The 27,999-nt window shown below is 47.5% G+C and overlaps 1 protein-coding gene across 1 annotated transcript in view; it reads right to left on the minus strand.

Annotated features, from left to right (window-relative positions):
• Positions 1 to 700: 700 nt before the first annotated feature.
• The window catches only part of PANX1 (pannexin 1), a 55,435-nt gene continuing 28,136 nt past the window's right edge, over positions 701 to 27,999 (minus strand). Inside the window, exons 2-5 of the mRNA XM_040256482.1 lie at positions 20,445 to 20,584; positions 7,829 to 8,052; positions 5,821 to 6,470; positions 701 to 5,298 (exon numbers count right to left, since the gene is read on the minus strand). Coding sequence (XP_040112416.1) covers positions 5,219 to 5,298; positions 5,821 to 6,470; positions 7,829 to 8,052; positions 20,445 to 20,584 — 1,094 coding nt within the window. The 3' untranslated portion in view covers positions 701 to 5,218. The remainder of the gene's footprint in view (positions 5,299 to 5,820; positions 6,471 to 7,828; positions 8,053 to 20,444; positions 20,585 to 27,999) is intronic.

Raw genomic sequence — 27,999 nt, forward strand, 5'->3', positions numbered from 1 at the left:
AGGTGCAATCCACACCTTGATTGCAGCTTTATCAGACCCTGGGCAGGGGACTCAGCTCAGCCATGTTCAGACCCCTAACCCAGAAAACTGGGTTTAATCATACAATATGTTATTATTATAATAGCCAGATAATAGTATGTGTTGCTTTAAGCTGCAATGGTTGTAGTAAAATGTTATGGAACAACAGACTAACACAACCTCCAAGCTCCCTGGGGGTGCCCCCCTAGGGAACAGTGGGGCTGCGGGAGGAGCTGATGACAGTTACAGCTAGCACTTACAGACCTTACAGACCTCACCATGGGGCAGGCACTGTATTAAGATTTCAGGCAGCTGATTTATTACCCACAACAGTCAATGGTGCTAACTGACCATTGTACAAGAGAGTCCCCTTCTTGGGAGACGGAGGCAGGCAGACCCGTGTTTAGCAGCACGAAGCCCCCGTCCCTCCCTCTCCACGCCCGGGTGGGCACACAGCTCCCAATCAGAGAGCATGTGATCTCTGCTTCAGAAATTCCAGACTCTGTGGGCCCTTAGTCAAGGACTTTTTTCCTTTAGCTACTGCCAGCTAGCTGGATTTTCATGTGTGCCATGAAGCCTACTGAACCTCAGGTATTCAGCAGAGGAACAAGCCTCAAGACATTTTGGGATTCATCTTCTGCCAAATCTTCCCTGAAGAGAAGACAAGAAACATTAAGGCACATTTTTCATTAGAAACAAAGTTTTATTTAAGGTAGACACAACAGTGCAGAACAAAAACACCATTTCACTTCTACCTATAGACATAGCAGCCTTGGTGTTCAGCCTTTCAACTCTCCTTAAATATCAGCATGGTCAGAAGGCAGGGCGTGGACAGGTGACTTATGTAGAAATATGAAACAGAATGGTGATAACCACCCAAATACAGAGTTTTCAAGGCTCTTGGTTTTGGTTTTTAACAGTTATTTTCTAAGACTGTAATTTGTTTCCATCCTTCAATCTCTGTGGAATAGAAACCAAATCATTCTTACCAAATGACACGGAAAGAAAAAAAAAACACACACATTTTTCTTTAAAAGGTTTGAAGAAATGTAGTCATTAAAAAGAATGTAAATTATGCCTAGAGAACCACTTTATGGAATATCATTAAATTGTCATTACTGTGCTTTTAAAAAAGCCAACTTACTAAAGAGGAGCTGATGGCTTCAGTTTTTGTAGAAAACCCTTGGGATATTGCAAGATTCTTTTTTCCTCTTCTGATGAGGCACAGATAAAGTATTCAAGGCATGAGAAACTTACAACTTTCAGGAACAATGACTGATCAAAACACGTGCTTTAAGAGACAAGTATTCTTACAGCAAATAAGAGAACCCCCTAACACAATACATTTCATCTAAAGCAGGCAGGACAAACCAATCACAGATGAGCATGTATTACAAACCATAAACATCACAATGTCATCTTCGCCAAACTTTTTCAAAGGTTTTACTTTACTTGTTCGAAACAGGACAAAAATGCCAATGACTGCCCAGGAGGAGCCATTTCATCCTAGTACCCTCAGATGAAATTACTCAGAATTGCACATTTCAGTCAAGATCCCTTTTCAAATTATGCTGGGAAATTACAGAGACCTTTATAACTTCAATTGCCCTAATCATTGGGAGGCAACACTGAAAACTTGTATTGAACATGGAAAGGATCGCAATTCACTCCAAAACAAAAAGCTAAGAACTGGCACTACTTACATGCAGAAATCTATCCATTTGCAGAACAGGTCCTTTCTCCAGCAAGAGGCTAAATAAGCCTCCCCTCCCCTGACCTGCAGAGGACCATTTGCCTTTTAAAATCAAATTACAGTTGTCCACAAACTAGGATTTATTATAACGGTGTGTTCTTTTGTTCAAGTATTTACAGAATGCCTAGTGCAAGCCAGTCACTGTTCTCCTGGAATTTGTGATATAGCAATGAGTTTAAAACGAAATACGCAAAAGACACCAACATGCATGCATTTTAAAAGCTGTGCAACAATACAGCTCTAAGAGTTGAACAGTTCTCACAGGGTCAGTGCCTGCAGTGCCCTGCCGCCATCCCAGCTTAGCTCATCCTTGCAAAGGAGAGGGTGCTCAGAACAGGAAGCCTCCACAAAAGAAACACGAACACCCAACAGGACCTGCCATACAATGTGGCACATTTCTCCATTTCTCCCAGGACGCTTACGAAGTAGGACAAAGCACTGTGCAGGTCAGGGGTGTGCCCACCCTCCCCCGGCCCAGCAAGGCTGGCTGCAGGGGATGATGCCACAGTCTGGAGGCTGAGAGGACGCAGTCCGCATGGACCCCTGATCAGGCTGGGCTACTGCCCACCCCCCGCTCCCTTAATGGACTCGTTCAGTCTGACTTGAGGAAATGATGTCAGTTCCTCAAGGGGAAAGCTCATTCTAAGTGTGCAAACACTAACCAGTAAACGAGCAGCTGAGACTTACTGTTGGGAGTGGCAACTTTCCACTACAGGACCCTCCCTGCCACGTGGCTTGGTCCCCAGCCATTAAAGCCCAGCTTCTTAACCTGGGGTGTATGGACCCCTGAAGGGTATTTAGTGTTGTGTGTGTGTCTGAGGAAAGGGTCCCTAGCTTTATAAAATATATTTACAAGAGGGTTTGTAACTTCCTAAAAGTTTAAGAGTCTCTGTCTTAAGAGTATGTCTGCCTCTCATTTGTTGAAATTAAAGGAGGAGCCGGCCACTACTGTGAGAACGGTCGGTCAGACCACAGACACAACACTGGTGCTACAAGCCTGGGTTAGAGGATGTGTAGTGGTTTATTAGGAAGACACTGGCCAGAAACAAAGTTAGCTGCTACTGGCAGTGGTCATTTAGGATCTGTGTGCCCCCTTTTGTAAAGCAATGATCGATTCCTCATCCTTGGGAATCTACTCAAAGGTAGTCCTCACCTAAGCCAGCAGTAGATGGAGAAGTTAACTTTCCTAATAACACTTTTCCTCAAGTCAAAATGTATGGCCAGATGTCCCCATCAGCCTCTTACCGCCGTGATTGTTCACGGACAGTATCATGTACCTCCAGGCTTGTGTTCCCCATGTCCTGCAAGGTAAGGTACAAAGTGCAATTGGAGCTCTTTCTGTTCAAAATCACTGTCTATGTTACTGTTTTGCTCAAGCTTCAGCTTGGGAGATACATGGCTAAAGAACTTCCGGGACAAGCAATAACTATACTCTCAAAACTATCAGCTAGAAATGATGGAAAAGAGAAAAACAGTATTGTGTTCCCCAAGAACACAGCGTTTGCTAGGAGTTCTCTGGAAGGACCTTCATTATGGTTATTACTCTTCCTCTTGGTACCTGCCTCTGTCTTCACTGCCTTTTACTAGCCTCTGAATTCCTCAAAGGTGGGCACCAGCCTTATTCACATCCAGACAGCCAGTCACTAGCTGACCTCTGGGACATCACAGATGCTACTGGAACTCAGAGAGTAGGGATGGGGGGGATCCACAGACGTTAAGGGCTCTAATTAAAGAATTACATGTGACAGGGCTGAGAGAGTTCCTGATATCTTATAATAACGTATCCACTTCAAACTATAAATTAGGGGCAGTGTATAGAGAATCTGAGGCTTTGGGGGGAAAAAAATCAAGTCATAGAAAACTATATTTCAGAAAATTTTCAAATTACACAAAGAAACAGGTGGAGGGCACTACAATAAAACATCTGATACAGTGATATAAAAAGTAGCAAAATAGATGAGTTAGATTACTGACATTTCTAAGTCACACATTCAAGGGTAATAAATATTATGCAGTAAGAATAATTTAAAACACTGATTGCATCCTGGATATTTATTATTAGCTTTCCATCTCAGAAACCATCGCAGAGGCACAAATAAAATCCACTTCTGCGAATATTCTGAAAGGCAGAGAGCAGCTTATGTAATTAGATCAGGTAAACAACTGTCCCTAAGAGCCACACATAAACCTTGAGGTTCCTGAGGATTATTCAGTAGCAATGTACTAGGTTTAACTTTCCAAGAATAAAAACAGGAAGGTCCACAGATGTCCTTAAGAATTTTGTATAAAATGTAAACATAGTTGGGATCTATTTACAAGACTGGAATTGGGAAAAGGTTTTTGATATTCCCAGTCAGCCTTGAATGTTTACGAAATAACGCTTGGTTGATACACAATATACCTATTTGTAACATTTATTCTATAATTCCTCATTAATGCTAGAATGTTCTTCCCAAATGGCCTCAATTCTGGTATCACACAATTCTAAAATTAGATGAATTTTTCAAAGATGTTTTTAAATGTAAACTGCGAAACTGTTCTGGCTCTGAGCACATGTCAGTGTGCACATGGCAAGTGTCATTTATACATTCTGACCCTAACAGGCGAAAAACGCCCCTCACTTTAAGCCTCTGTGTTCTGTGAATCTGCCTCAGCAACATCCTGTCTCAAACGCTTTTGATAACAGAGGAATGCCCTCAAGACACCTCTTCTAAAGTAGTCACTTTAACTTGTTCTGTATGTTCATTTTCTCCCACTGGTATTAAACATCCTTCCAACTCGACCTTATTAACAAAGTTCTCAGCCAGAGCAGCACTTGGGTCCACTGTCCTTTGCAGTGCAGGGCATCACATGGTGGTTAGAGGGTCTCAGTCGGCCAAGGGTGACAGGTGGCAGGGCCCAGAGCCTGGTTATGAGAACGGAAGCACCAGCGATTCTCCCAGCATAGGGCACCGCCAGGAAGAGGCCCCCATGGGTCCAGAGTCAGTCAGTGAATGTTTTCTCCTCCAACAGTCATTGGGACATAGACAAGATTCATATTAAATTATACCCTGATATTATCATCCCATAAAACAAAAAGCTCCCCCAGTCCTTGCTCTCTGTAGTTCGGAGGCTCTTTGCACCATGTGCACAGAAAGGTGTTTGTTTGTGGCACTAAAGCACTACTCCTCTTCCTGGGATTAACCTTACCACTTTCCATCTGATGAGGATGCTCGCATTGACATTTGCCAAGGCTTACTTGTTTCCGCATTGTCTCGTAGGAAGTTCATGAACCACCCTCCACAATGTTTGTTGACCATTGTTTCCACCAGGGCCTCAGTAAGACATGCTCAGTACCTCTGCTGAGAACCATTTACTGCCAGTCAGCTGGGTGCCTGCCAGAGGTGCTGCAGCCAAAACGAATCCCAGGTCAGAGTCACCGATCTGAAGTTCACAGGACAAAAATCATCAGCAAGAAGTGTCCAGAAGTCTCTGGCGGGCATTCTTCTCTCTATTACTTATTTTTGTTTCACTGTGTACATTCAAATCTGTCAAAACAGAAAACAAGCATTTATGACTGAAATCCCACGGCAGGTTCCATTGGCACTCACTAACTTCTCCTCTGCTATCAATCTAGCTGTTGTTTCTGCCTTATCCACTTAATCTTAGCTTCACTGCAGAACAGCTGAAGGTGGGTCAGGGTGACAGGTAACTCAATAAATTCCCAGTTCCTTTTGTAAGAGACAGAGAACAACCAACAAGACGATCAGAGGGACAGGGAGACAAGCCAGTAAAACAAAACAAAAATGAGCAAGAGTGACGTCAGAGAGGAATGCTCGAGCAAGAAGTGGAGTATGAGACAGAAGAGATTGAGAAGGAAGACCAACAGGTGTTTCCCCTGGAAACCTGAGGCAGCACCAACGCCCACCTCTCTCCCAGCACAGGGGTTTCCGCTAATCACACCGAAGAAACGGGCTAACACCAGTGGGCAGGGCAGACACTGTCAGTCAGTCATCGGAGGCGCACAGAGGGCTCCATGGGCTCCCCAGCTCCCCGAGAGCCAGGCCTACCTTGCAGCTCTGTTGTCTGGTCCCCCAGCTCCTCCGCCGTCATCTCCACAGGCTCGGGATTTTTGCCATCAACCATGTCCATCTTGATCATGCCGAGGTTGGTCAGGAGCAGCATGGGGTCAACATCCTGACAACTGCTTTTAATATTCTCCAGGACCTTAAGACATTTGTACGACTTGAGTTCACTGATATTCTCCTCCAAGAAAAGAACATAGAGGCTCAAGTCATTGTACCCTTTCAACTTCAAATGCAGAACGTCGAACGTGGGCAGCATTTCATACACTTTGAGAACATCCGTCTTCTGTTGGAAAGGAACAAACAGGGAGTAGACCACGACCGGAACCAGCATAACATACACTACGAGGTTGATGAAACTGAGCAGCCGGAAGATACCAACAGCAATGAGCTTGCACTGGAACTTATCAGGGACGGCGCTGTCATTTTTCAGGATGCCAGATTTGATGCTGCAGACGAACTCATCCGAGAGGGAGGAGAGGCTCAGGTAATAGCCCAGGTAGATGCTGGCTAATAGTATTGTGCTGAGTGACAACACCCGGCAGCTCATGTACTTGACGATTAAATGTCTGGAGGCTTTCTTTGTCCTTAAGTACTGTTCCACAATTGGGTACCTGAAGTGGCTTTCCTGTGAACTAAAAAGAAACAAATAAAAATAATTTAAACCCTCACCAAGACCATCAAATAGAAACACATTCAATGTTACCACATGGAAAATTTCCATCACCTTCCCTTCCATACTTCTCTACCTATAACTTCACTAGAGTACCCAGGGAATAAAATTAGGTTTGTTTTTTTTTTTTAATAAGAAAAAAGGCAAAGTAATAAAGCCCTTCTCCCCTCACTTGATATTTTAATGAAGGTCTAATTCATTAAATGTGCTACTTGTAAATTGTTAGAACAACTCCTGGTTGCTGCTGCTGCTGCTAAATTGCTTCAGTCATCCTAGTGAATGGTAAATGTTTGTTACATGAACTTGACTGTTCATATTCTACTGCTGTTTTTTTAAACTATAATTTTCCATTCAAGTGTGTAGAATAAAGACAATTTTTCCAGCCTAACTAGAACACATCTGCCTCCTATAGGCCAGCAGTGGGAGACAAACAGCTGAGAGGGTATGGGTTTAGCCTGTGGGCTAAACCTGGTCCTGGTTCCAGGTCTCCCACTTAAAGCTACAGGAAAGAGTTTTCAACTGAGGGGTGGGGGGGGGGGTGGGGGGGGGGGGGGGATGGACAACGGCAGTGAGGGGGATAAATAAATGCAGTTATCTGTAATGATGTTTTGAATATTAAATGAGATAACGCACTTTGGAAAACTCAATAGTGTCTAAGTTATATTAAGAACTTTTAAAACTGAGAGCTATCTGTTCAGTTGAGTCCAACTCTTTGCAGTCCCATGGACTGTGATCTGCCAGACTCCTCTGCCCATGGAATTCTCCAGGCAAGAATACTGGAGTGGGGTGCCATTTCCTGCTCCAGGGGATCTTTCCAACCCAGGGATTGAACCCACGTCTCTTGGATCTCCTGTATTGACAGGCAGATATTTTACCACTAACTAGCCACCTGGGAAGCCCAAAATGAGACCTACTAATGCTATTATTGCTGTTGTCAATAACAAAAACCAAAGGAAGGATGTCCAAAAAGCAAGGTGCTGCCTACTTGTTCCTTAGTTCCCTCACGTCCATTCTCGGTGCCCAGGAGCCTCATAATCCTGTGTTTCTCCATGAAGGGGAAGGTCAAAGCAACTCGCCCTGCACTTGAGAACATGAGCTAGTGACGCTTCACTCCACAAGGGAAGGACTTGAGGTGAGGACCTCGGCTGGGGCAGATAGGCAGGGTGAGATCTGGGGAGGGCGGGCCTTCCTGGCTCCCCCCGGGTGTCACGAGGCAGATTGCAGTCCCCCACGTACTGGTAGTGAGATCCCAAAGCCCAGATGGAGAGAAGGGCAGCAAACTCGTACTCCCAAATCCCGATGGGCTGGGGGCTGAGTTACCTTTGCCCCATGTTCTCATTAACTTCTGGCGCTGGGCAGGCACCATCTCTCAAGTCAAGGTCATGCATGCTCTTTGCAGCTTTAATTGCACGGTTGTAAACTTTGTCGAGTTCTTCCATGATAAACTTCAAATCTGAGCAAACATGAGGAGCAGCTGCGAAACGCCAGAACAAGGAGGGCAGGTACAGCAGGATGGCCACCAGAAGCAGGATGTAGGGGAAAAACTGAAAAACAGGGGAGCAGATCATGCAATCACCAGACCCCCCCAGCCCCCACTGAAGTAACCATGCCAAGCACTGTTAGTGGTTTTCTCATTTTCACACTAAAGCCATCCCCACGTCACTTGTGAAAATCAGGCTCCTTACCCAGTAGCTACATCTTATGGCTAAATTCACCTGTCCAGGTAATACTTGACACTCTCCAACTTTGCTAGACTCAATTTGAAATAATTGGCAAGTACATCAGGACACATGATGTCTCCACTCTAATCAAAGAAAGAAACAAAAAATAAAATTATTCCCTGGTCCTTTAAAATAATCCCTCAGCAAAATCACAATTAAGGAAGATGTTAATGTCACAGTGGCCTCCAGGTTCTTTTTTTCTTTTTTTAATCGCTATGGTTTTAGGAGGTCACTAAGGCTTTTGGAACTCTGTTTTTCTCCCTCTCTGAAATCTGGGAGATGACACAGAAATGCACAACTTTGCTCAAAACAAATTAGAAAAATGTTTGTTTCAGTGATCCAGTAAACACCCCATGAAACAGCACAAATAAGCAGGTAAAATCCACAAAGTGCAGAATGTATCTTCTGTAGAGGGACAGACCGTGAGGACCACACAACATTCTCATTTTACAGTCAGGTAATCTCAAGTCAGGAGAAGCCAACCATAATGAACAACAGTCATGGGGGAGCATCCCAATCTGGATGGTACGCAAAACCAACAAGAGAGGATTCAGAAGTCAGAGACAGAGAAGAGCATCCTGTAACCAAGACCCCTGGGGAAGGGAGGAAAGGCTTAGCCTCAAAGACAGAGGAAGCTGCAGCCAGCACAGATGTGAAGTCAAGCTCAGGTAGTGGCCTTAATAGCAAGGTTGCTGAGCCTCTGACCTCAGTTTCCCTATCTATGAAATAGTCATGCAATACATGTGTTATGAAGATTAAATTAGATACCTTATGAAAAATGCTTTGCATGGTGCCTGGCATGTCACAGGCACTAAAACACACCAACCAGAACCAACGGAAGGGCTACTAAGTGGCCACTTAAATGTCAATCCTCACAATGACCTTGGCAAAGCCATTACTGATGGCCTTATTTTTCAAAGAGGAAGAGGATGTCCAGAGCAATTTCTGGCCATAGAGCACAAAGCTGGTGACAGAGACAGAATACAAAGCTGGACCTTTCTGATCCCAGAACTATGCCTCTTCCACCATAATACACTGCAAATTATTTTACTTCTTGGAAAACTTCTCCCTCCCTTTGGACTGGTCTCTCTACATAGCTCCTCAGAGCTGTAACAGAAAGAGACTATGAAGGCCTTGAGTTGACACAAAAGCTCCACCCCAACATCTCTGGAAGACGGCAGCAGACCAAGTGAGAGTGTGACTCACTACAGACTCTGTGTGTGTGTGACTCTGTGTGTGTGTGTGTGTGTGTGTGTGTGTGTCTGGAAGACGGCAGCAGACCAAGTGAGAGTGTGACTCACTACAGACTGTGTGTGTGTGTATGTGTGTGTGTGCATGCTCAGTCGCATCCAGCTCTTTCTGGTCCTATGGACTGCAGCCTGCTGGGCACCTCTGTCCATGGAATTTTCTAGACAAGAATACTGGAGTGGGTTGGCATGCCCTCCTCCAGGCGATCTTCCCCACCCAGGGATCAAACATGCATCTCTTACATCTCCTACATCAGCAAGTGGGTTCTTTACCACTAGCACCACTGGGGAAGCCTGGGAAGCCACTATAGATTATTAATAGATGTACAGAAAAGTTGCAAAGATGGTCCAGAGTGTTCTCGAATGATCTTCATTCAGTATGCTCCACTGTTGATACTGGGCATCTCCATGGTACCCTTGTTAAGAGGAAGAAACCGTTGTTGATCTATTACCATTAATTACATTTCAGGCTTTGATTTGGATTTCTACAGTGTTCCTATTATTGCCTTCTTTTGGTTCAAGATCTAGGGTATCCATTGCATTTTGCTGTCATGTCTCCCTAGAAACCTTGGTTCTGTGACAGTTGCTTAGTTTGCCTTGTTTTTCATGAAGAATAGCATCTTTAAATGCTTAAAATAACACAAATTCACAAAGGAAATGGATGACACTGATAGACAGCTATCACAACATTAAAAGACAGATTTGTATATGGTTCTTATTAGCACATTTGATGGGATCTAACAGATGGCCAAACAACACAGTAACTTGGAAGTGATGAAGAGTAAAAAGTACTTCAAGGCAGCTGAGATTTCTATGGGTGACAGTGACAGGTGGTACCAATACCACTATAGATTCTTGACTACTTACAGACATGGTTTATAAAGTTTTAGTTGGAAGTAGACAGAAAATAAAGCTGCCCTCTGTTTTCTTATCCCAGTTCATAATCTTCCTGACGCTATCATGGAGCCCACATTAGGAAGCCCTGCCCCAGGGGCAAGACAAATAGCAGAAATGGCTCAGAAACTCCACAAAGTTCCACCAAAGCAGCTGCTTCCCTGGGGGGTTCTGGCATGGGATGGCGTCCTCCAAATCACTAACCCAATTTACAAAGGCCTGATACACAATGATACACACAAGAGGCTGTGAGTGGCTGCATTTTGGCCACGTGACTTATTGTTGGCTACAGTGAGATGCAGTGTTCCGTTCCTTTAATCCTAGTCGCCCTGAAGGGTGCCCACTAGTATAAAAGTGAGTTTGTGTTCCTTCCATGACCGGAAGAAACAGGGATTTCCTTTGAGAACCATGGAAGGAACACTGTTTCTAACTTGAGGCTATGGAATATGTATTTAAGTCACTTTTGTTTCAAAGCTATTTGAATAATAGCATTTTACCTCCAAGCATTCTTTTGAATTGAAAAGTAACTATTTACAGCCTGTGACAATTTTTCTAACATGCCAAAACCATGCAATAATTAGCACTAATGAATAGTTCAACACCACTCACTGCAATTAGAAAAATGAATGTTTAAAGGTATTACATATCAAATGTTTGTTTTCTTCTAAATATCCTTGTACTTTGATCACCTGTAGTAGAATGTAGAGGAATGTCCCATTTTTTAGTTTTTCTTCATAGTTAAACCTTTCTTTTTCTTTTCCATCAGAAAGAAAAAAGTGATTTTCAATGAAACTGCAGCAAGATGGTTTTAAAATTAATTCCACTGAAATAGGAATTTTTTTTAAAAGGCCATGAAATTATATTCTTTAAAATCCTTTTGTCCAAATAAGGAGAATGGAAAAACTACCAGGCTTTCAAGTGCATCTGCTGGAGGGGAACGGGTTTGTTCCCAAGTTCTATCTACTCCCAGTTAGTTCTGAGGTCTCAGTATCTTTCAAAGTCGTGATTGCATGATTCAGAGTTTTTGCAGATGTAACTAGTGAAGATGAGGTCATACTAACTTAGCAGCGTGCTCAGTTGTGTCTGACTCTTTGTGACCAAATGGACTGCAGCCCACCAGGCTCCTCTGTCCATGGAATTTACCAGGCAAGACTACTGGAGTGGGTTGCCATTTCCTCCTTCATGAGATCTTTCCGACCCAGGAATCAAAGCCACATCCCCAGCATTTCTCACATTGACAAGTGGATTCTTTACCACTGAGCCACTTGGGAAGCCTGTCATACTAACTTAAGTTGTTACTGCTGTTGTTCTGTCGCTCAGTCATGCCTACTCTTTGTGACCCCATGGGCTGCATTATGCCAGGCTTTCCTGTCCTTCACCATCTCCCAGAGCTTGCTCAAACTCATGTCCATTGAGTCTGCGATGCCATCCAACCATCTCATTCTCTTGTCCCCTTTTCCTCCTGCCTTCAATCTTTCCCAGCATCAGGGTCTTTTCCAATGAGTTGACTCTTCAGATCAGGTAGCCAAAGTATTGGAGCTTCAGCTTCAGCATCAGTCCTTCCAATGAATATTCAGGACTGATTTCCTTTAGGACTGACTGGTTTGATCTTACAGTCCAAGGGACTCTCAAGAGTCTTCTCAAATGCCACTGTTCTAAAGCATCAATTTTTTGGCACCCAGCCTTTTCCATGGTCCAACTCTCAGATCCACACACGACTACTGGAAAAACCATGGCTTTAAGTAGACGGACCTTTGTAAGCAAAGTAATGTCTCTGCTTTTTAATATATTGTCTAGGTTTGTCATACCTTTTCTTCCAAGGAGCAAGCTAACTAACTTAAGGTGGGCTCTAATCCAGTGACTGATATTCCTCTAAGCAGGCCATAAGAAGACACAGAGACACAAAGCGGAGAAGCTATGTGAAGACGGAGGCAGAAACCAGAGTGATGCACCTACAAGACAAGGACCACCAAGAACGCCGGCCACGACCAGAAGCCAGCAGCCTGACACCACTAGACCCTCGCTCTGAGCCCCAGAGCAGGCATCAGCTCTGCTGACACCCCGATTTCCAAATTTAGGAGAGAGGAAATTTCGGTTGTTTCAAATCACTAAGTGTGTGGTCACTTGTCAGAGCAGTCCCAGGAAATCCAATCAAAGGGGAAGCATGAACTGAATTATGAAATTCCCACAGTATGGGGAAGCCACTGGTGGAGGGCATGTTGGAAATTTACTTTAGAAAGATTATTATTACAGCTGTGAAGAAAAGATGACGCTGGAGAGGAGACAGCAGACAGGAGGTTACTGCAGCAGAGAGGGGCAGTGATAAGCACTAACAAGCCAGCAGCAGCAGAGAAAACGGATCTGAGAGCTACTGGGTCGGCCAGATAGTTAGTTCAGGTTTTTCAGTAACATCTTGTGGCAAAATCTGAATGAACTTTTTGGCCAACTCAATACAGAGGGGGAAACATATCTTCCGGTGCCCAACTGTAAGCGATGGATGGAAAAGGGGAAGAACTAGGGCTAATAATCCCAGGTTTCCAGCTTAGGTGAGGGCATGAGTGGTAGCGCCATTGGTTGAAATAAAGAAACAAGGAGGAACAGACTCAGAGCAGACAGGAGTGACGTGGGAGACAGAGCTGAGATGAGAAAGTCTGAACACGAGACACCACAGTCAAGAGTAGCCTGGAGGAGACGTGTAGCAGGTAACTAAAAATAAAAGAAAATCTGACCATTTATTTCCAATTTCGGATTCTGCAGCATAGAGATGGTCAAAGCCGCCAAGAGCATGGTTAGGATCCAAGCAGAATGTGCAGGAAAAGACAAGCGAAGCATGGGGGGTGTGACACCCTAACACTTCAGGATCGGTCAGCAGGAGCCATGTTAATCAAGAACAAATTCCACAGAAGAGGAGACATAGAAGGTTCACAAATTATGTCTGTTCCTGGATGCCTGTTGCTTGGACAGTAATGTAAAGATAACTTCAATTACACGAAGCCCAATGAGTGAAGGGCTCCCCAGAAGACTAATGCATTACATCAGCGGTTTTTAGAGGAGAGAGGAGAAAGGTGGTATGTCATTCCAGTCTGCACTCAGAGGAAGACACCCAAGGCAGCAGGGTTCGTGCTGAGTGACATTCTGGGAGGGACCTAACAGGAATAGAGACTTGGAAAAGAGAAGATGGCAAACAGAGCATTTGGGTGTGAAAGAAGAAAAGACTCGTGTTAATAGAATTAGAACCAAGTCACAGGAAGCAAGGAAAAACTTTCCCAAAGATCAGCACAAATACGGCAGAGTATTCTGTGAGGTGGTGAGTTCTGTTTCCCTGGATCATCTGGGAGGGCTTGGGAGCTCTGGCTCTGGGGTGGGAAACTTTCCTGCAAAGGGCCAGATAGGAAATGTGTGTGAGCAATACGGCCTCTGCCACAACTAGGCACAAAAGCAGACACAGGTCAAGTATACAGGAAAGGGCACGGCTGTGTTCCAGTGAAACTAGCTGCAGAAATGGGTGATGGGCTGGATCTGGCTGGGGCATGTATGTCAGTCTGCCAGCCCATGCCTGGGATCTTTGCTTTGCAACAAGTGATCCACAGACAAGCACCCTCAGTATCACCTGGGAGCTTGTTAGAAATGCAGAATGCAGGCGCCCATCAGGACTACTGAATCTGAGTCTATATTGTAGCAACTCTGGATTACAGATTCTGATCCCTCCCTCATCCAAGATTGCTTTGTTATTTGCTTTTTTGTTTAGTAACCTATCTGGCTGGGCAACAATGTCCAGTTTTCAACAAGAAAAACCACCACCACTACAAAATGAGATGTGCAAAGAAATACGAAAGTCTGAATCTAAATTTCAACAAGATCTCCAGGTAATCTGCATGCACACAGTTTGGGAAACACTGGGTTAGATGACCAATGTCTACAATGGAACCTAATCTGGCCTAGCAAAAGCAGACTCTCCTGAAAAGTGGATTAAAATCACATTGTGGGCCTTAATCCTGCAGGTTTCAAACCCACAGGTGTCAACTCAATAGTCCGGCTGGGGCCCTGGGTCCTGTATTTTCACATGGATAATGCTAAGGTTTGAAAACCTCTGGTCTGGTAGCCTCAGAAAATCCCTGCAACTAAGCTTCTTTGAATCCACTTAAAGGAAACATAGCAAGATCTGACAACTCTGTTAAGTTTCTTCTTGTTTTTGTCTGTGTTTTTCAGTCAAAAACTGGCTTTTCTGTTTCAGAAAGAAATCGAGCCTAACAGTTGCCTACTTAATGAACTTGAACAAAGAGAACAGAACACTCAAAAAAAGACCAGTTATCAAACAGTCCTGGGGTGTCAGCCGCTGGTCCTTTGAGTGCACCCACATTTCCACCAGAGACAACTCAGGTACTAGAGTCACCAGAAATAAGGGGTGGGAGAGAAAGGGAGGAGGAAAAGGGCTGGAGAAGTGAAAAAAGCAGGTGCGGAGGAGTGCCAGCATGAGTCACAGCACCGCCAAGTCACGCCCACACACACATCAGTGCTCCACTTCTTCAGGGAGATTCTGGATCCTTTTTTTTTTTTTGGCTGCGGCAGGTCTTAGTTGCATCATGTGGGATCTTTTACGGTGGTGCATGGGCTTAGTTGCCCCATAGCATGTGGAATTTTCATTCCCCAACCAGGGATTAAACCTGCGTCCTCTGCACTGCAAGGCAAATTCTCAAACACTGGACCACCAGAGAAGTCCCTGGGTCTTCTCGTTTTAGCTCTGACATCAGAACTGAGTTGAGAAGTGTTTACATAAACCCTGTCTGTGCCTCTAACCCTCTCATCATGAGCACAAGTCAGAAGGCTCCTGGAGAACCAAGTCTGGTTCTGATCAGGACTTGCAGCCACCTCATTCCTCACCTCCCGTCCACATGTGTGTTCCAAGCACCCACTATGGACGGTGCAGAGTCCTCAGGCACACGGATGAACAAGACATGTCATGGTCTCTGATTTGATGGAAGAGTCTTGGAAATAAAGAATTAATTGAGAAGAATTAAGGCAAGCGCCAGGTGGCGCTAGTGGTAAAGAACCCACCTGACCATGCAGGAAACATAAGGGTTCGATCCCTGGGTGGGGAAGATCCCCTGGAGGAGGGCATGACAACTCACTCCAATACTCTTGCCTGGAGAATCCCATGGACAGAGGAGCCTGGTGGGATACAGTCTATGGGGTCACAAAGAGTTGGACATGACTAGGCTTTCCTGGTAGCTCAGACAGTAAAGTGTCTGCCTACAATGCGGGAGACCTGGGTTTGATCCCTGGGTCGGGAAGATCCCCTGGAGAAGGAAATGGCAACCCACTCCAGGATTCATGCCTGGAAAATCCCATGGACCTAGCAGCCTAGTGGGCTACAGTCCATGGGGTTGCAAAGAGTCGGACACGACTAAGCGACTTCACTTCACTTCAAAGCAACTTAGCAAACAAGGCAAGTAATGACCTATGCAAAGGGCAGGCTGCTCTGGGAATACACAACCCAGCAACGCAGACCAGGGTCGGGTACAGATAGTCTGCTCGGCTGCTGCCCCATTTCTGGGATCTGAATGTCTGAGGCAGGGAGTGTGGTCTACTGTCTACTCGGCCAGCCCACAGTCATTCCTGGAAGCTTCACATTCACCCACCTGGCCGTGGAAGCAGTTTGAACTGGCAACAACCCTCAGTCTAGGGTTCAGGGGAAGCTTCTAGGTGGAAATGACATTTAAGCTGAGACTAGAAAACCAAATTAGGAGTTCCCCGGATTCTGGGCTAGGAAGGCTCTTCAAAGTAGAATGTGAGTGAAACAACCAGGAACAGGAGACCTTCAGGAAGTCAGGGCCCCGAGTGCTGGTGAGTGAGGCTGCATGTGGAGGCAAGGCTGGGACGATGGTTCACAAGGCCGGAAAGGAGTGAACTTGGTGGCCAAAATAGTTTTTTGTTGTTGTTGTTTGTTTTAAGAAATAGAGACATTTCATAAGGACACTGGAGGTGTTTGTTGAGGGAAATGAGTGTGTGGCCTTTCCCTTCTCCAGGGCATCTTCCCAGCCCAGGGATCAAACCCAGGTCTCCCACATTGCAGGCAGATTCTTCACCAGCTGAGCCCCAAGGGAAGCCCGAGAATACTGGAATGGGTAGCCTATCCCTTCTCCAGCAGATCCTCCCAACCTAGGAATTGAACTGGGGTCTCCTGCATCGTATTCTTTACCAACTGAGCTATCAGGGAAGCCAGGAAAATGACAGGCAGGCTGAAAAGAGCCCCTGCGATCGTGTGGAACGCGACCAAGATGACAGGCAGTCCCAGGGGCCAGACCGAGGGGCAAAGAGCTCAGAGCTGCTTAAGGAAACAAACCTGATAGGGCTCAATGACGGACAGGATGCGGGGAGGGAGACAGAGTCGCAGTGGCCCTCAGATCTGTGGCTGATCTAACAGGGTGGCTGGTGTCATGAACCGAGCTAGAGGTCACAGTGCAGACAGGCAGGGGGTGGAAGGTCAGCTCTGAAGCTGTGCTGGAGGCGTGAGCCAGACCTCCAAGGGTCCAAGCTTGGGGTTCAGCGGGTCGTGCGGATCTGGAGCTCAGGAGAGAAGACCAGGCTGGGGATGAAGATATGGGAGTCAACGGCCCAGGGGAAGTAAGAGGAACCGGGGCCTGGGATGGTTCCAGGAGGGGTGCTGAGGAGGTGCCCTGGGAGAGAACCCCAGCTTCCCAGGGACAGGTGAAGGGCAACGCTGCCCGAAGAGAGAAGACAGCACCTGCAGGAGGGCGCAGCCCGCAGGGCTGGACACCAGAGAAACCAAGCAGCACGTGCCCCCGAGAGAAGGAACTCAGCAACAAGGAGGGCGGAGGGGACCTCAACAAGAGCACGCATTGCAGAGGGGGACTCGCTGAAACGTCACTGGGAAGAGAGCCCTTGGGAAGGGAAGGGCTGAGGATGCAGACAAGAAAGATGGGGAGAGGTGTCCGTATAACCTGGTAGGGGGATCCAGAACACAGGTGGGTCACACGGGGGTCTGGCTTCAGTCAGGAGAAGGGGCTCCTCCATTCACCAAGAAGAGGGGGTTGGTGCTGCAGTGGGACACTGGGCAGGCACAACGGCAAGGGGCTGAGGGCGCTCTCATGGTCTGAGGGTCTCTTTCCAGTTCTGGGATTTCTCCTTACTCCAGTTATTTCTGATTGAGTGCTGAACACCACATGCGAAAAACCGGAGCAAGGGTCTGAGGCTCGGGATGAAGCGACTTCCTCCAGTGAGGACTGCCTTAATTTTGCTTCTGGCTGGCAGTAGACTAGTGGCACTGACAATCCCAAATTCCCTTCATTTAATTGGTGCTAAGATGCTTCGCACCAAGGTTCTAGACCCTGTGAGGGCTAGGTGAGCTCTGCATTACCCCTCCCTCCTCACCAATGGCCTTTCAAGCCTAGGGCATTGACCAAGGTCCTTCCAACTTGGCCTGTTCAATGTTTTGTCTCCAGGCCTATGAATATGGAAAGACCTCTGCTCAGAGTTTCAGCCAAACTTCTACCAAAACAAGCCAGACTACCATCACCAGAAAAAGAGCTCCATCCTTCACTAACATCAAAAACTTACGGCTTGGCTACCCACACCATTCTACAAAGACTTCCCCAACGCTGCAGAGGCAAAAGGAGCCTCAGTTCAGTTTAGTTCAGTCGCTCAGTCATGTCCGACTCTTTGCGACCCCATGAACTGCAGCACCCCAGGCCTGCAGACAGGCCTCCCTGTCTATCACCAGCTCCCGGAGTTCACTCAGACTCACATCCATCGAGTCAGTGATGCCATCCAGCCATCTCATCCTCTGTCGTCCCCTTCTCCTGCCCCCAATCCCTCCCAGCATCAGAGTCTTTTCCAATGAGTCAACTCTTCGCATGAGGTGGCCGAAGTACCGGAGTTTCAGCTTCAGCATCATTCCTTCCAAAGAAATCCCAGGGCTCATCTCCTTCAGAATGGACTGGTTGGATCTCCTTGCAGTCCAAGGGACTCTCAAGAGTCTTCTCCAACACCACAGTTCAAAAGCATCAATTCTTCGGCGCTCAGCTTTATTTATAGTCCAACTCTCACGTCCAAACATCACCACTGGAAAAACCATAGCCTTGACTAGACGGACCTTAGTCAGCAAAGTAATGTCTCTGCTTTTGAATATGCTATCTAGGATGGTCATAACTTTTCTTCCAAGGAGTAAGCATCTTTTAATTTCATGGCTGCAGTCACCATCTGCAGTGATTTTGGAGCCCCCCAAAATAAAATCTGACACTGTTTCCCCATCTATTTCCCATGAGGTGATGGGACCAGATGCCATGATCTTCGTTTTCTGAATGTTGAGCTTTAAGCCAACTTTTTCACTCTCCTCTTTCACTTTCATCAAGAGGCTTGACCTGATTTTCACCTTAGAGCCAGCAACTAGTTCTGTGACTCCTGGGTGTGACCTCCCAAGATGCCCTTATCCTCACATGTAAAATGCATCTGGATCAGAGTCTTTGAACGTCTTCCTGCTCTAGAAGTTTCGCAGTCTCTAACATCCCTGCCACCTCTTACACTGGACAATCCCAGAATATACATTCTTCTTCTGTGGATCAGCACTCAGCCCAGCCACTAATCACAACTTTCTATTCTCAGAAGACCATTAAAACAAATGGACTTAAACTACCACAAGAAAGCTTCCCTGATGGCTCAGTGGTAAAGAATCTATCTGCCAATGCAGGAGATGTGGGTTCGATCCCTGGGTCAGGAAGATAATCCTGGAGAAAGAAATGGCAACCACTCCAGTATTCTTGCCTGGGAAATCCCATGAACAGAAGAGGCTGGTGGGCTACAGTTCATGGGGTCATGAGAGTCAGACACGACATGGCAACTAAACCACCACCAAACTACAAGAGCATGCATTTAGATGTGCAAACAAAGACATTCAGTTTCTATAACTGTGCCCATCCACACAGAAGATCCTTATTATCTGCTGCTCTGGCTACTAAGGCATGCAAAGTTGATGAGGACCCAATCACGCCAAGGCAGAAAGTCAGAGGGAAAAGCCCAACCCCAAAGAAGAAGGGAGTCAGTGGAGAGCATCATTGTGCCAAATGGCACGTGATACACAGACATAAGGGGGCGAGTCTGAGTCACAGCAAATGATTTACATTGTTCTTTTTTAAAAAAGAAGGATGCTATGTGCTCAAGGCAGGAGAGCCTCAAATGTTGGCCTCTGGCTTTTTAGCAGCTAACATACCATGATTTCCTTGGTGGATGAGAAATCCCAAGATACATATTCTACTTGTTTTCATGATGGACAAAAAGACCAGTGGTTGAAAATAATGACAAGTTGAAACAAAGTCCCACTTTCACAAGCACAGAGAAGACCCAGTAGAGCCATTTCATTATGCAGAGAACATTCTCCTGTACAAACCTGGAGGCTCTGGCCTAAACCCCACACTGCAAAGCCTCTGTGTGCCCTGCCTCTGCGCTTCCCCGGCAGGCTCCTCTTCTCTCCAGGACACTGCTATCTCCCGGGCAGCAATCTCCCTTTCCTGCAGCATGTGGACCCATCAGAAAGCAAAGGCGTGTATGCCAAAAGCTGTGCTGCAACCAACAGCCCCAAATGAATTCATTCCTGGTCTTCTTGATGGGGGAGTAACACACAGGCTGGAAGCTACTGACCTCTCGGCTGGTCCTTACTTTTTCCAAGAGGTCCTGCGTGTGGTGGGATAGGAGCTGGTGGAAGCTCTGAGTCCCAGCTCTGCTGTTCTCTAACAAAGCTCCTTGAGGCATAAAAAATGGCCTGTGAGCCTCCTATGGTTCAGACATCCCTGGGCATCAAGGGTAGAAAGGTGACTGAGACACATGAGGTGCCAATCACTACAGAGCTAAAATCAGAGAGCCTCAGTTTCCCATCTGCTAAAGGAAGGCGCTGGATCTAGTCATCTTAGAGGTTCCTTCCGATTTTAACATGCTATAGCTTTATGATCTGAGTTACAGCCCTGATTGGCCACAGGCAGCTGTGGACTGGTGCAGCTGCTCTGGACCTCAGTTCCTATGCAGGCAAAGAAAAGAGGTGAGATCTGAAACATCCCCCGTTACCTTATGCAGACACAATGCAAGATTTCCGGAATCGTCCTGCAAGGAGTCCTTCTGCTGGACGGCCGCCCAGCAATAAGAGTCCACAAAGGAAGCTTGACGCCACGAGAAAGAACTGGGGGAGAAGCAGCTTATCTGGGTACCTAAGAAGCAAGAACAGAGTGTTTCAAGTCAGTGTGAGTGCAAGCGTGTGGACCCTTCCCACCGCACCACCCCCTCCCCGCCAGCCTCAGGCCTGCAAGTGTTTGCTACGTCAGCAAGCACCACAACAGGAGCGAGGCCAGCACCAAAACCAAACATCTGAGTCTGCAGTAAAGCTGACTATTATGAGCTTTCTGGCCAGCGCTGGACACAACAGCAGCTTGGGCTCAGTTGGGGAAGAACTCTTGAAAGAAGAGATACCATCATAAAAAGGAAAAGTGAGGACTTCCCCGGTGGCCCAGTGGATGAGAAGCCTGCCAATGAAGGAGACACAGGTTCGGTCCCTGCTCCACAGGCCGTGGAGCAGCTGAGCCCAGGTGGCGCCGCTACTGAAGCACACGGAGCCTAGAGCCTGTGCTCCACGGAAGAGGAGGCAGCACAGCGCGAGGCCCACACGCTGCAGCCAGAGAGCCCGCCCGGCCGCCAGGAGAAAAGTTTTTAAGAAGGAAAAGTGAGCAGGAAAGGAACCAGAGCCAAACATGCATTAAGGAAACAGGCAGAGTTGGTTTAGTTCAGGGTAAGGATTGGGGGGTAGGGGGCGGGGACAGTCCCAGGTGGTACTAGTGGTGAAGAACCCGCCTGCCAAATGCAGGAGACGTAAGAGATGTGGGTTCAATCCCTGGGGTGGAAAGATCCCTTAGAGCAGGGCACGAAACCCACTCCCATATTCCTGCCTGGAGCATCCCATGGACAGAGGAGCCTGGCGGGCTACAGTCCATGGGGCTGCACAGAGTCGGACACAACTGAAGCAACTTAGTCCGTGGAGGGTCTGGAGTGGGGAAGGAGGAGGACTCAGTACAGAAAACTGAACAGAAAAAGGAGTCCTTTTTACAACAAAGAAACTGAATATTCAGCCTTAGGAAGAGAAAGTTGCTGCAACATTTGGTAATACATCCCTGGATGGAAAATCAAGTTTTTCATCTCCTCTAAGCAAAAAGAAGGCTGAGGCCAGAACTACAGCCCAAGTGGTGCATGTTCAGAAGGCAGATGCTCCCAAGTGCCAACCTGCAGGCAGGGAGCAGGGCACAGGGTGCAGACCCTCATAACTTGCTGCTCTTCTGTGAGGGGCTCCGGGCCTCGTTCTCTCCTCCACAAGCAGAGGCCCGCGTCTCCCCACAAATGCTGCCATCATTTACTGCCTGGCAGACTCCTCCTTGGAGAAGGCAACGGCACCCCATTCCAGTACTCTTGCCTGGAAAATCCCATGGACGGAGGAGCCTGGTGGGCTGTAGTCCATGGGGTCCCTAAGAGTCGGACACGCTGAGCGACTTCACCTTCACCTTTATGCACTGGAGAAGGAAATGGCAACCCACTCCAGTGTTCTTGCCTGGAGAATCCCAGGGATGGGGGAGCCTAGTGGGCTGCCGTCTATGGGGTCGCACAGAGTTGGACATGACTGAAGCGACTTAGCAGCAGCAGCAGCAGCAGACTCCTCCTGACTCACAGGGGCCACCATGGAAAACAAGCCAATGAAGCTTTGAGTACAGGGCTGACGCCGCATCTCCCCTCCTCACCAGCAGGCAGAGGGCTGGTGCTGAGGCTCCACGGGCCCAGCAGCACCATGGGCACCAGCTCTGGGGGCAGAGGCTCCCCCTCCCCGCCACACGGCTCTGACGATGCTGCACCTAAACCTGCTGCCACCCACAGCCAGGGACCTCATCACTGATTACAACTCCTGGGATGTCCGAATGGGACCGACATTAAAGTCTGCGTTCTGAGAAGAGGACCTGGTCCCTGACAGTCGCACACTGAGCACTACCTCTTCCTGTACAAAGTGGCCAGTAGGTTGCGTTACAGCTTTAAAGACGGGAAAGGGGTGCCCACCTCCTCCCTCCCCACCTTGCAGAGAGCACAGGACCGCAGGAAGACACTGGCTGGACATCCCTGGTCCCTTTATGATGGACACAAAAACCCGCAAATGGTCGCCGTCCTCTGGGGAGTGAAGAGTTACTCGCTGTCGTGTCTGACTCTGTGACCCCATGGACTGCAGCCCGCAAGGCTCCTCTGTCCACGGGATGTCCCAGGATACTGGGAGTGGGCTGCGTGCCCAACCCATGAGGAGGCCCTCATCCAAGGGATCTTGCTGACGCAGGGACTGAACTTGGGTCTCCTGCATTGCAGGAACCAGCAGGGAAGCCTTTGAGGGGCTGGCCTTCACACTTGTGGCAGGAGAAGGCAGTGAGGGTGGCCACGCTGGCTGCAGAGCAGATTCCTGGGGCGAAGGGGCTGCAACCCCCTTCTTCATTGGCTCAAAGACGTCAAAGAAGGACTTCTCAGCAAGAACCCTTGGAGATCACTGTGAAAAGTCACATACCATCTGAAAATGTCCTCTAATAGCATAAGTTCTTGCCAACCAGGAATGGTTTACACATAACCTGGGGGTGGGAAAGACATGCCAAGGTCCCTTCCAACTCTGACCCTGTTAAACCTGAGTTCTTACATTCTATCAACAAGAGAGTGGTCAGAACAGCAGAGGACCCCAGGCTAACCTCACTTTGCTCCTGCATCAGTATTCCTTTGTCAAATGCTTCCAAAGAGGTCCCAGACACCAAGGCTTACATAAATCTGCAGATACAATGAGACAGACAGGCCCTGGGTTGTAAATGGTTTCGGGCACTTTGCTTGCTAGGCAGCATCTGTTCAAACACATTCTCGTGAAAACGGATCATGCTGCTAGGATTTCATGGAAACCTGCCTGGCCCAGAAGTTCCTGTAGATACAGTTCTCATGGTGCATGAAGCCAACATGTAGTAATCTTCTTTCCAAAGGAAAATGCTGCGGGTTGTCCTGGGACCTCAGGGGCCTCCCCCAGGGCAGTGGCGGAAAGCACTGGAGCATAAATAACTAAACTTTTCACACCAAACCTTTTGCAAGCTTTGGCAGAAAAGAGGAAGAAAGGAAACCGAGTCTACAGATGGAGCTGGGGACGTGCTGAGCTCACAGTTATGTTCTTACAGTCGTAGACATGTTGCTGCTGCTGTTTAGTTGCTCAGTCATGTCTGCCTCTTCTGCAACCCCAAGGACTGTAGCCCACCGGGCTCCCCTCTCCATGGTGGGAAATGGAGTGTCTCTGGCCAAACAAGGATGTGACAGCCATCTGTGATTTCAAGCCTCCAAACGTGAACCAGGGCTCCCAAAAGGGAACACAACGCCTGTGCTCAGGCAGCTGCTGCTACCCACTAGAGCTGAGGGGGAGGAGCGCAAGGCGAGAGGGATGAGAAATTTAAAAAAAAGAATAGGATTGGCCCCAGATAGCTAAGGGGCATATGAAAGTAATTAATTCAGTGAGCCCAGAAGCTTGCATCTTCTCAGACACAGAAGAACGCTAAATCCCTTAATATCTGGTTTTCCTCTCTACTTGACAATCATCTCTGATGTATAGATTGTCTGCTCCCCTAATTGCAAACCTGTATATAGCCTGACCTCCTCTCCTGCCTCCTCAGAGCAATCTTCTCAGAGCTACTGGGATGCTGCCTCCTGGAATAAAATAACTCTCTATTTACAGACTATGACTAATATTTTTCAGTTGACAATGGGATTTACAAGGCAAGAATACTAGAGTGGGTTGCCATTTCCTTCTCTAGCAGATCTTCCCAACCCAAGGATTAAACCCATGTCTCCTGCATTGACAGGTGGATTCTTTACCACTGAGCCACCAGGGAAGCCTCGTAAGTACTACTGTTCAGTCTCTAACTCCTGTCCAACTCTTTGTGACCCCATGGACTATAGCACGCCAGGATCCTCTGTCCTCCACTATCTCCCAGAGTTTGCTCAAATTCATGTCCATTGAGTCAGTGATGCCATCTAACCATCTCTGCTACCCCTTTCTCTTTTTGCCTTCAATCCTTCCCACTCATAAGTACAAGTATATTCAAATGTTCCCCTGGAATGGAAGATCAGAAGAAAATGACTACTGATACTCACAGGACACCATGCCATCCTTAAATCATCACCTCATTTAAACCTCACAACCAAATGGGGAAAGGGGATAGAGAGACCTTATCTTCATTTTATCCTGGAGGAAACTGAAGCTCAAAGTAGTTCAGCAATCCCCCATCCAATGAAATCTGTGAAGTCAATGGGGGTGCCCGAACTTGAATCTGCACTCAACTCTCAGGCTCTTAAAATGCTCCTATCTAGACCATTCCCTGGACTTCCCTGGTAGCTCAGCTGGTAAAGAATCCACCTGCAATGCGGGAGACCCTGGTTCAATCCCTGGGTTGGGAAGATTCCCTGGAAGAGGGCATGGCAACCCACTCCAGTATTCTTGCCTGGAGAATCCCCATGGACAGAGGAGCCTGGCGGGCTATGGTCCATGGAGTCACAAAGAGTCAGACATGACTGAGTGATGGGGCAGGGCGGAGACCAGTTCCTCCAAGGAGGCCAAGCGAGAGGCAGTCCTGGGAGCCAGGTCTCCGGCAGAGCGGTGGAGACAGTGCGGGGGCGGGTTTGAACACGTGGACACTCCAGCTGACCAGAGAGGGCAGAGCTTCTTCCTAGGAACGGTCAGGGTCAAATCCAGGGAAAGGAGCAAATCCAGCCCCAGGTACTGGATATTCCCAGGTCAGAAACAGGAAACAAAGGAAATCAAGAGCCAGACAAGGAAAAGAGCCAAACTGGGGATGAAAGCCAGGAGAAAGAGAGAGGCAAAGCCAGAGGGCGCGGGACCTGTCCGAACAGGGCTGTGCAGTCCTACTACTTCACCCAGGGCGTCCGCCTGGCCCAGTCACCGTGTCGGGGTGCTCAGCTGTTGCCACGGGGCTGGGATGCTCAGACCTGGCACATCCTGATCCATCTTCAAATGGAACTCCACGTCTTCTGTCTTATTTACTCTTCAAACTAACACTGGGAGATGATCATTTTGTAAGGGAAGAAATATCAAATCACTATGTTGCGCACCAGGAACTAACAGTGTTGCAGATCAATTATACTTCAAAAACAAACACACAGAGAAACAAACTCATATAGAAAAAGGGGTCAGATCTGCAGTTCCAGAAGTCAGATTTTCGGGACAGGGAATTGGATGGAGGCAGTCAAATATACAAACTTTGAACTCTGAGGGTCAGGGCCATAACCAGCAACCTGCACGCACACTTAACACTGTTGCTTGTCATACATGAAAGTGGTGGAGAGAGCAAATCCCGAGAGTTCTTATCACAAGGAAAAATTTATTTTATTTTGCATCTTTATGAGACCATAGACATTCATTAAACTTACTGTGATAATCATTTCATGATGTATGTAAGTCAGATCACTACACCGTACACCTTTAACTTATACAGTACTATCCATCAATTATAACTCAATAAAACTGGAAAAAATAATACTGTTGGGAGGTGAACAAGTCTTTTATGTATTTTCCTAGCACTCTTCCAGTTGAGACAGCTTCTGGTCTCTCTCTACTCCACCTTTTCAAACTGCTGCCAGATCATTTGCCCTCGAGCTCAGTTGTCATCTTGACACTCCTTCAGCTCAGTGTTTTTCACTGGTTCCCAACCACCCAGAGGACAAATCCAAACTGATGCTTCAACCCAACCCATTAACGCCATGGCATGTACAGGCCCCATTTGCTCCTAAATCTTTGTCTTTCATCACACCATTCCCTCCACCCAGGGGCCCTCTCTCTAGTTCTTGTTAAAGTCAGTGCCCCTCCACTTTCATCTTTTAAAGACCAGCTCACCCTCTCCAAAAGCTTTGTCCCCACTGAGCTCCTGGAGCTCTTTAAAGCCATCAGAAATATGCAGATAATCACCTTCAACCAGGCTGTATAAACACTCATGCATTATCCCCTCTAGTAATATCTCAGCTCTTGGCTGGCAGGGTGAACACAGTCACACACACACAACACCCACACAGACACACACTCTCTCTTTCCTCTCTCCCTCTCTCTCAGCTTCATATAGCACCCTGTATGAATAAACAACACTTATCTGGGTGCTTCTGTCATTGTTGTTTAGTTGCTAAATCATGTCTGACTCTTTTGCTACCCCATGAACTTGCAGCACTCCAGGCTCCTCTGTCCATGGATTTCCCAGGCAAGAATACTGGAGTGGGTTGCCATTTCCCTATCCAGGGGATCTCCCTGGCCTAGGGATTGAACCCACATCTCCTGCACTGGCAGGTGGAGACTTTACCACTGAGCCACCTGGGAAGGCCCAAGATGTTCCCAAGTACTATGATAAATAGTATCTTAATTAATGGTAAGAAACTCTCACAGCTGAGGAAACAGAGTCGCTGACCGGCAGTGACCCTCCAGCCTGGGTCCTGTGCTCTGCCTGCCTCTCTTTGCCACACGTTGGCTGAATAAAGACACTCTGATTTCTAGGGGGTAGCTTCGCGAGATCTGCACTGTCTTTCACAACTATAGGGAAATCAAGAAACGCGTGTCCAGTTTACACCAGGATCAACAGCATGTCTCTCCGGCTGAGAGCGCACACAGAGCTGTGGGCTTTCCATCTGAGTCTGGCCAGAGAGGATGAAAGGTCACAGGCAGGAAACATGCACTCCTGGGCCCTGTGGCAGCAGGTTCAGCATCTGCTAACAAGAGACCCGCCTCACACCATCCCCCGCCCACGTTCCAGACCCCTGACTGGAGCCCAGGGCACAGCTCACACCTTCTCCCTGAGGCAGCCCAGCCAAGGTCTGTTTCTGAGCTGCAGACACAGCCGCTGCACAACCAGAGGGCTTCCCAGCCTGAGGGGAGCCAGGATGGGAGCATGGAGGTGGGCCAGCCCACCCAGCTTCTCTGTAGGACCATCACCAGCAAGCGCCAGGCCAGTGCAGCTCGCTCTGTGCCTGGTCCACCCCCCTCAGAGGTGGGACTTCACTGTCCCTCTTTTTCTTGAGCTTTCTTTCCATTCTTCTCATTGCTAGCATCTGAAGGGCTGAAAGTCCTGGGAAAGCCTTCAGCATCTTCTGACAAAGACACGTCCACCCTCCCTCCCCAGGTGCTGTGTGGGAATTCTTCTGCGCTGCTTCCCCATTTAAAGGCTACATGCAACTGAGGGTGACACAAGAACTGGGCTTCCTGAAAAGTCGATGAAACTTACCAAAACCACAGGGCTAACAAACCACCAAGGGAAAGAGCCAGCTAACTGCCTAGGAGGACTTCAGAGGAACTTGCAAACAGAAGAGACTCTAAGAGGTCACCAGCACAGTGAGGAGACTGAGGGGCAGCAAAAAGCAAGGAAGGGAATGCTTCCCGTGCTGAGGACTTTGACCCTATTTTAAGGATTAGGAAAGTTGAGCCCTGAGATCTCACAACTAGTGGGCTGTAGAGCTGGCATATCAACGGGGTTTCCATCTTTATCTTCCAAACATGAGTAAGAAAAGGCAAAAAGCACGGGTTATTGAAGAA

The sequence above is a fragment of the Oryx dammah genome, unplaced genomic scaffold, assembly GCF_014754425.2.
Source record: "Oryx dammah isolate SB20612 unplaced genomic scaffold, SCBI_Odam_1.1 HiC_scaffold_15, whole genome shotgun sequence".
Classification (NCBI taxonomy): domain Eukaryota; kingdom Metazoa; phylum Chordata; class Mammalia; order Artiodactyla; family Bovidae; genus Oryx; species Oryx dammah.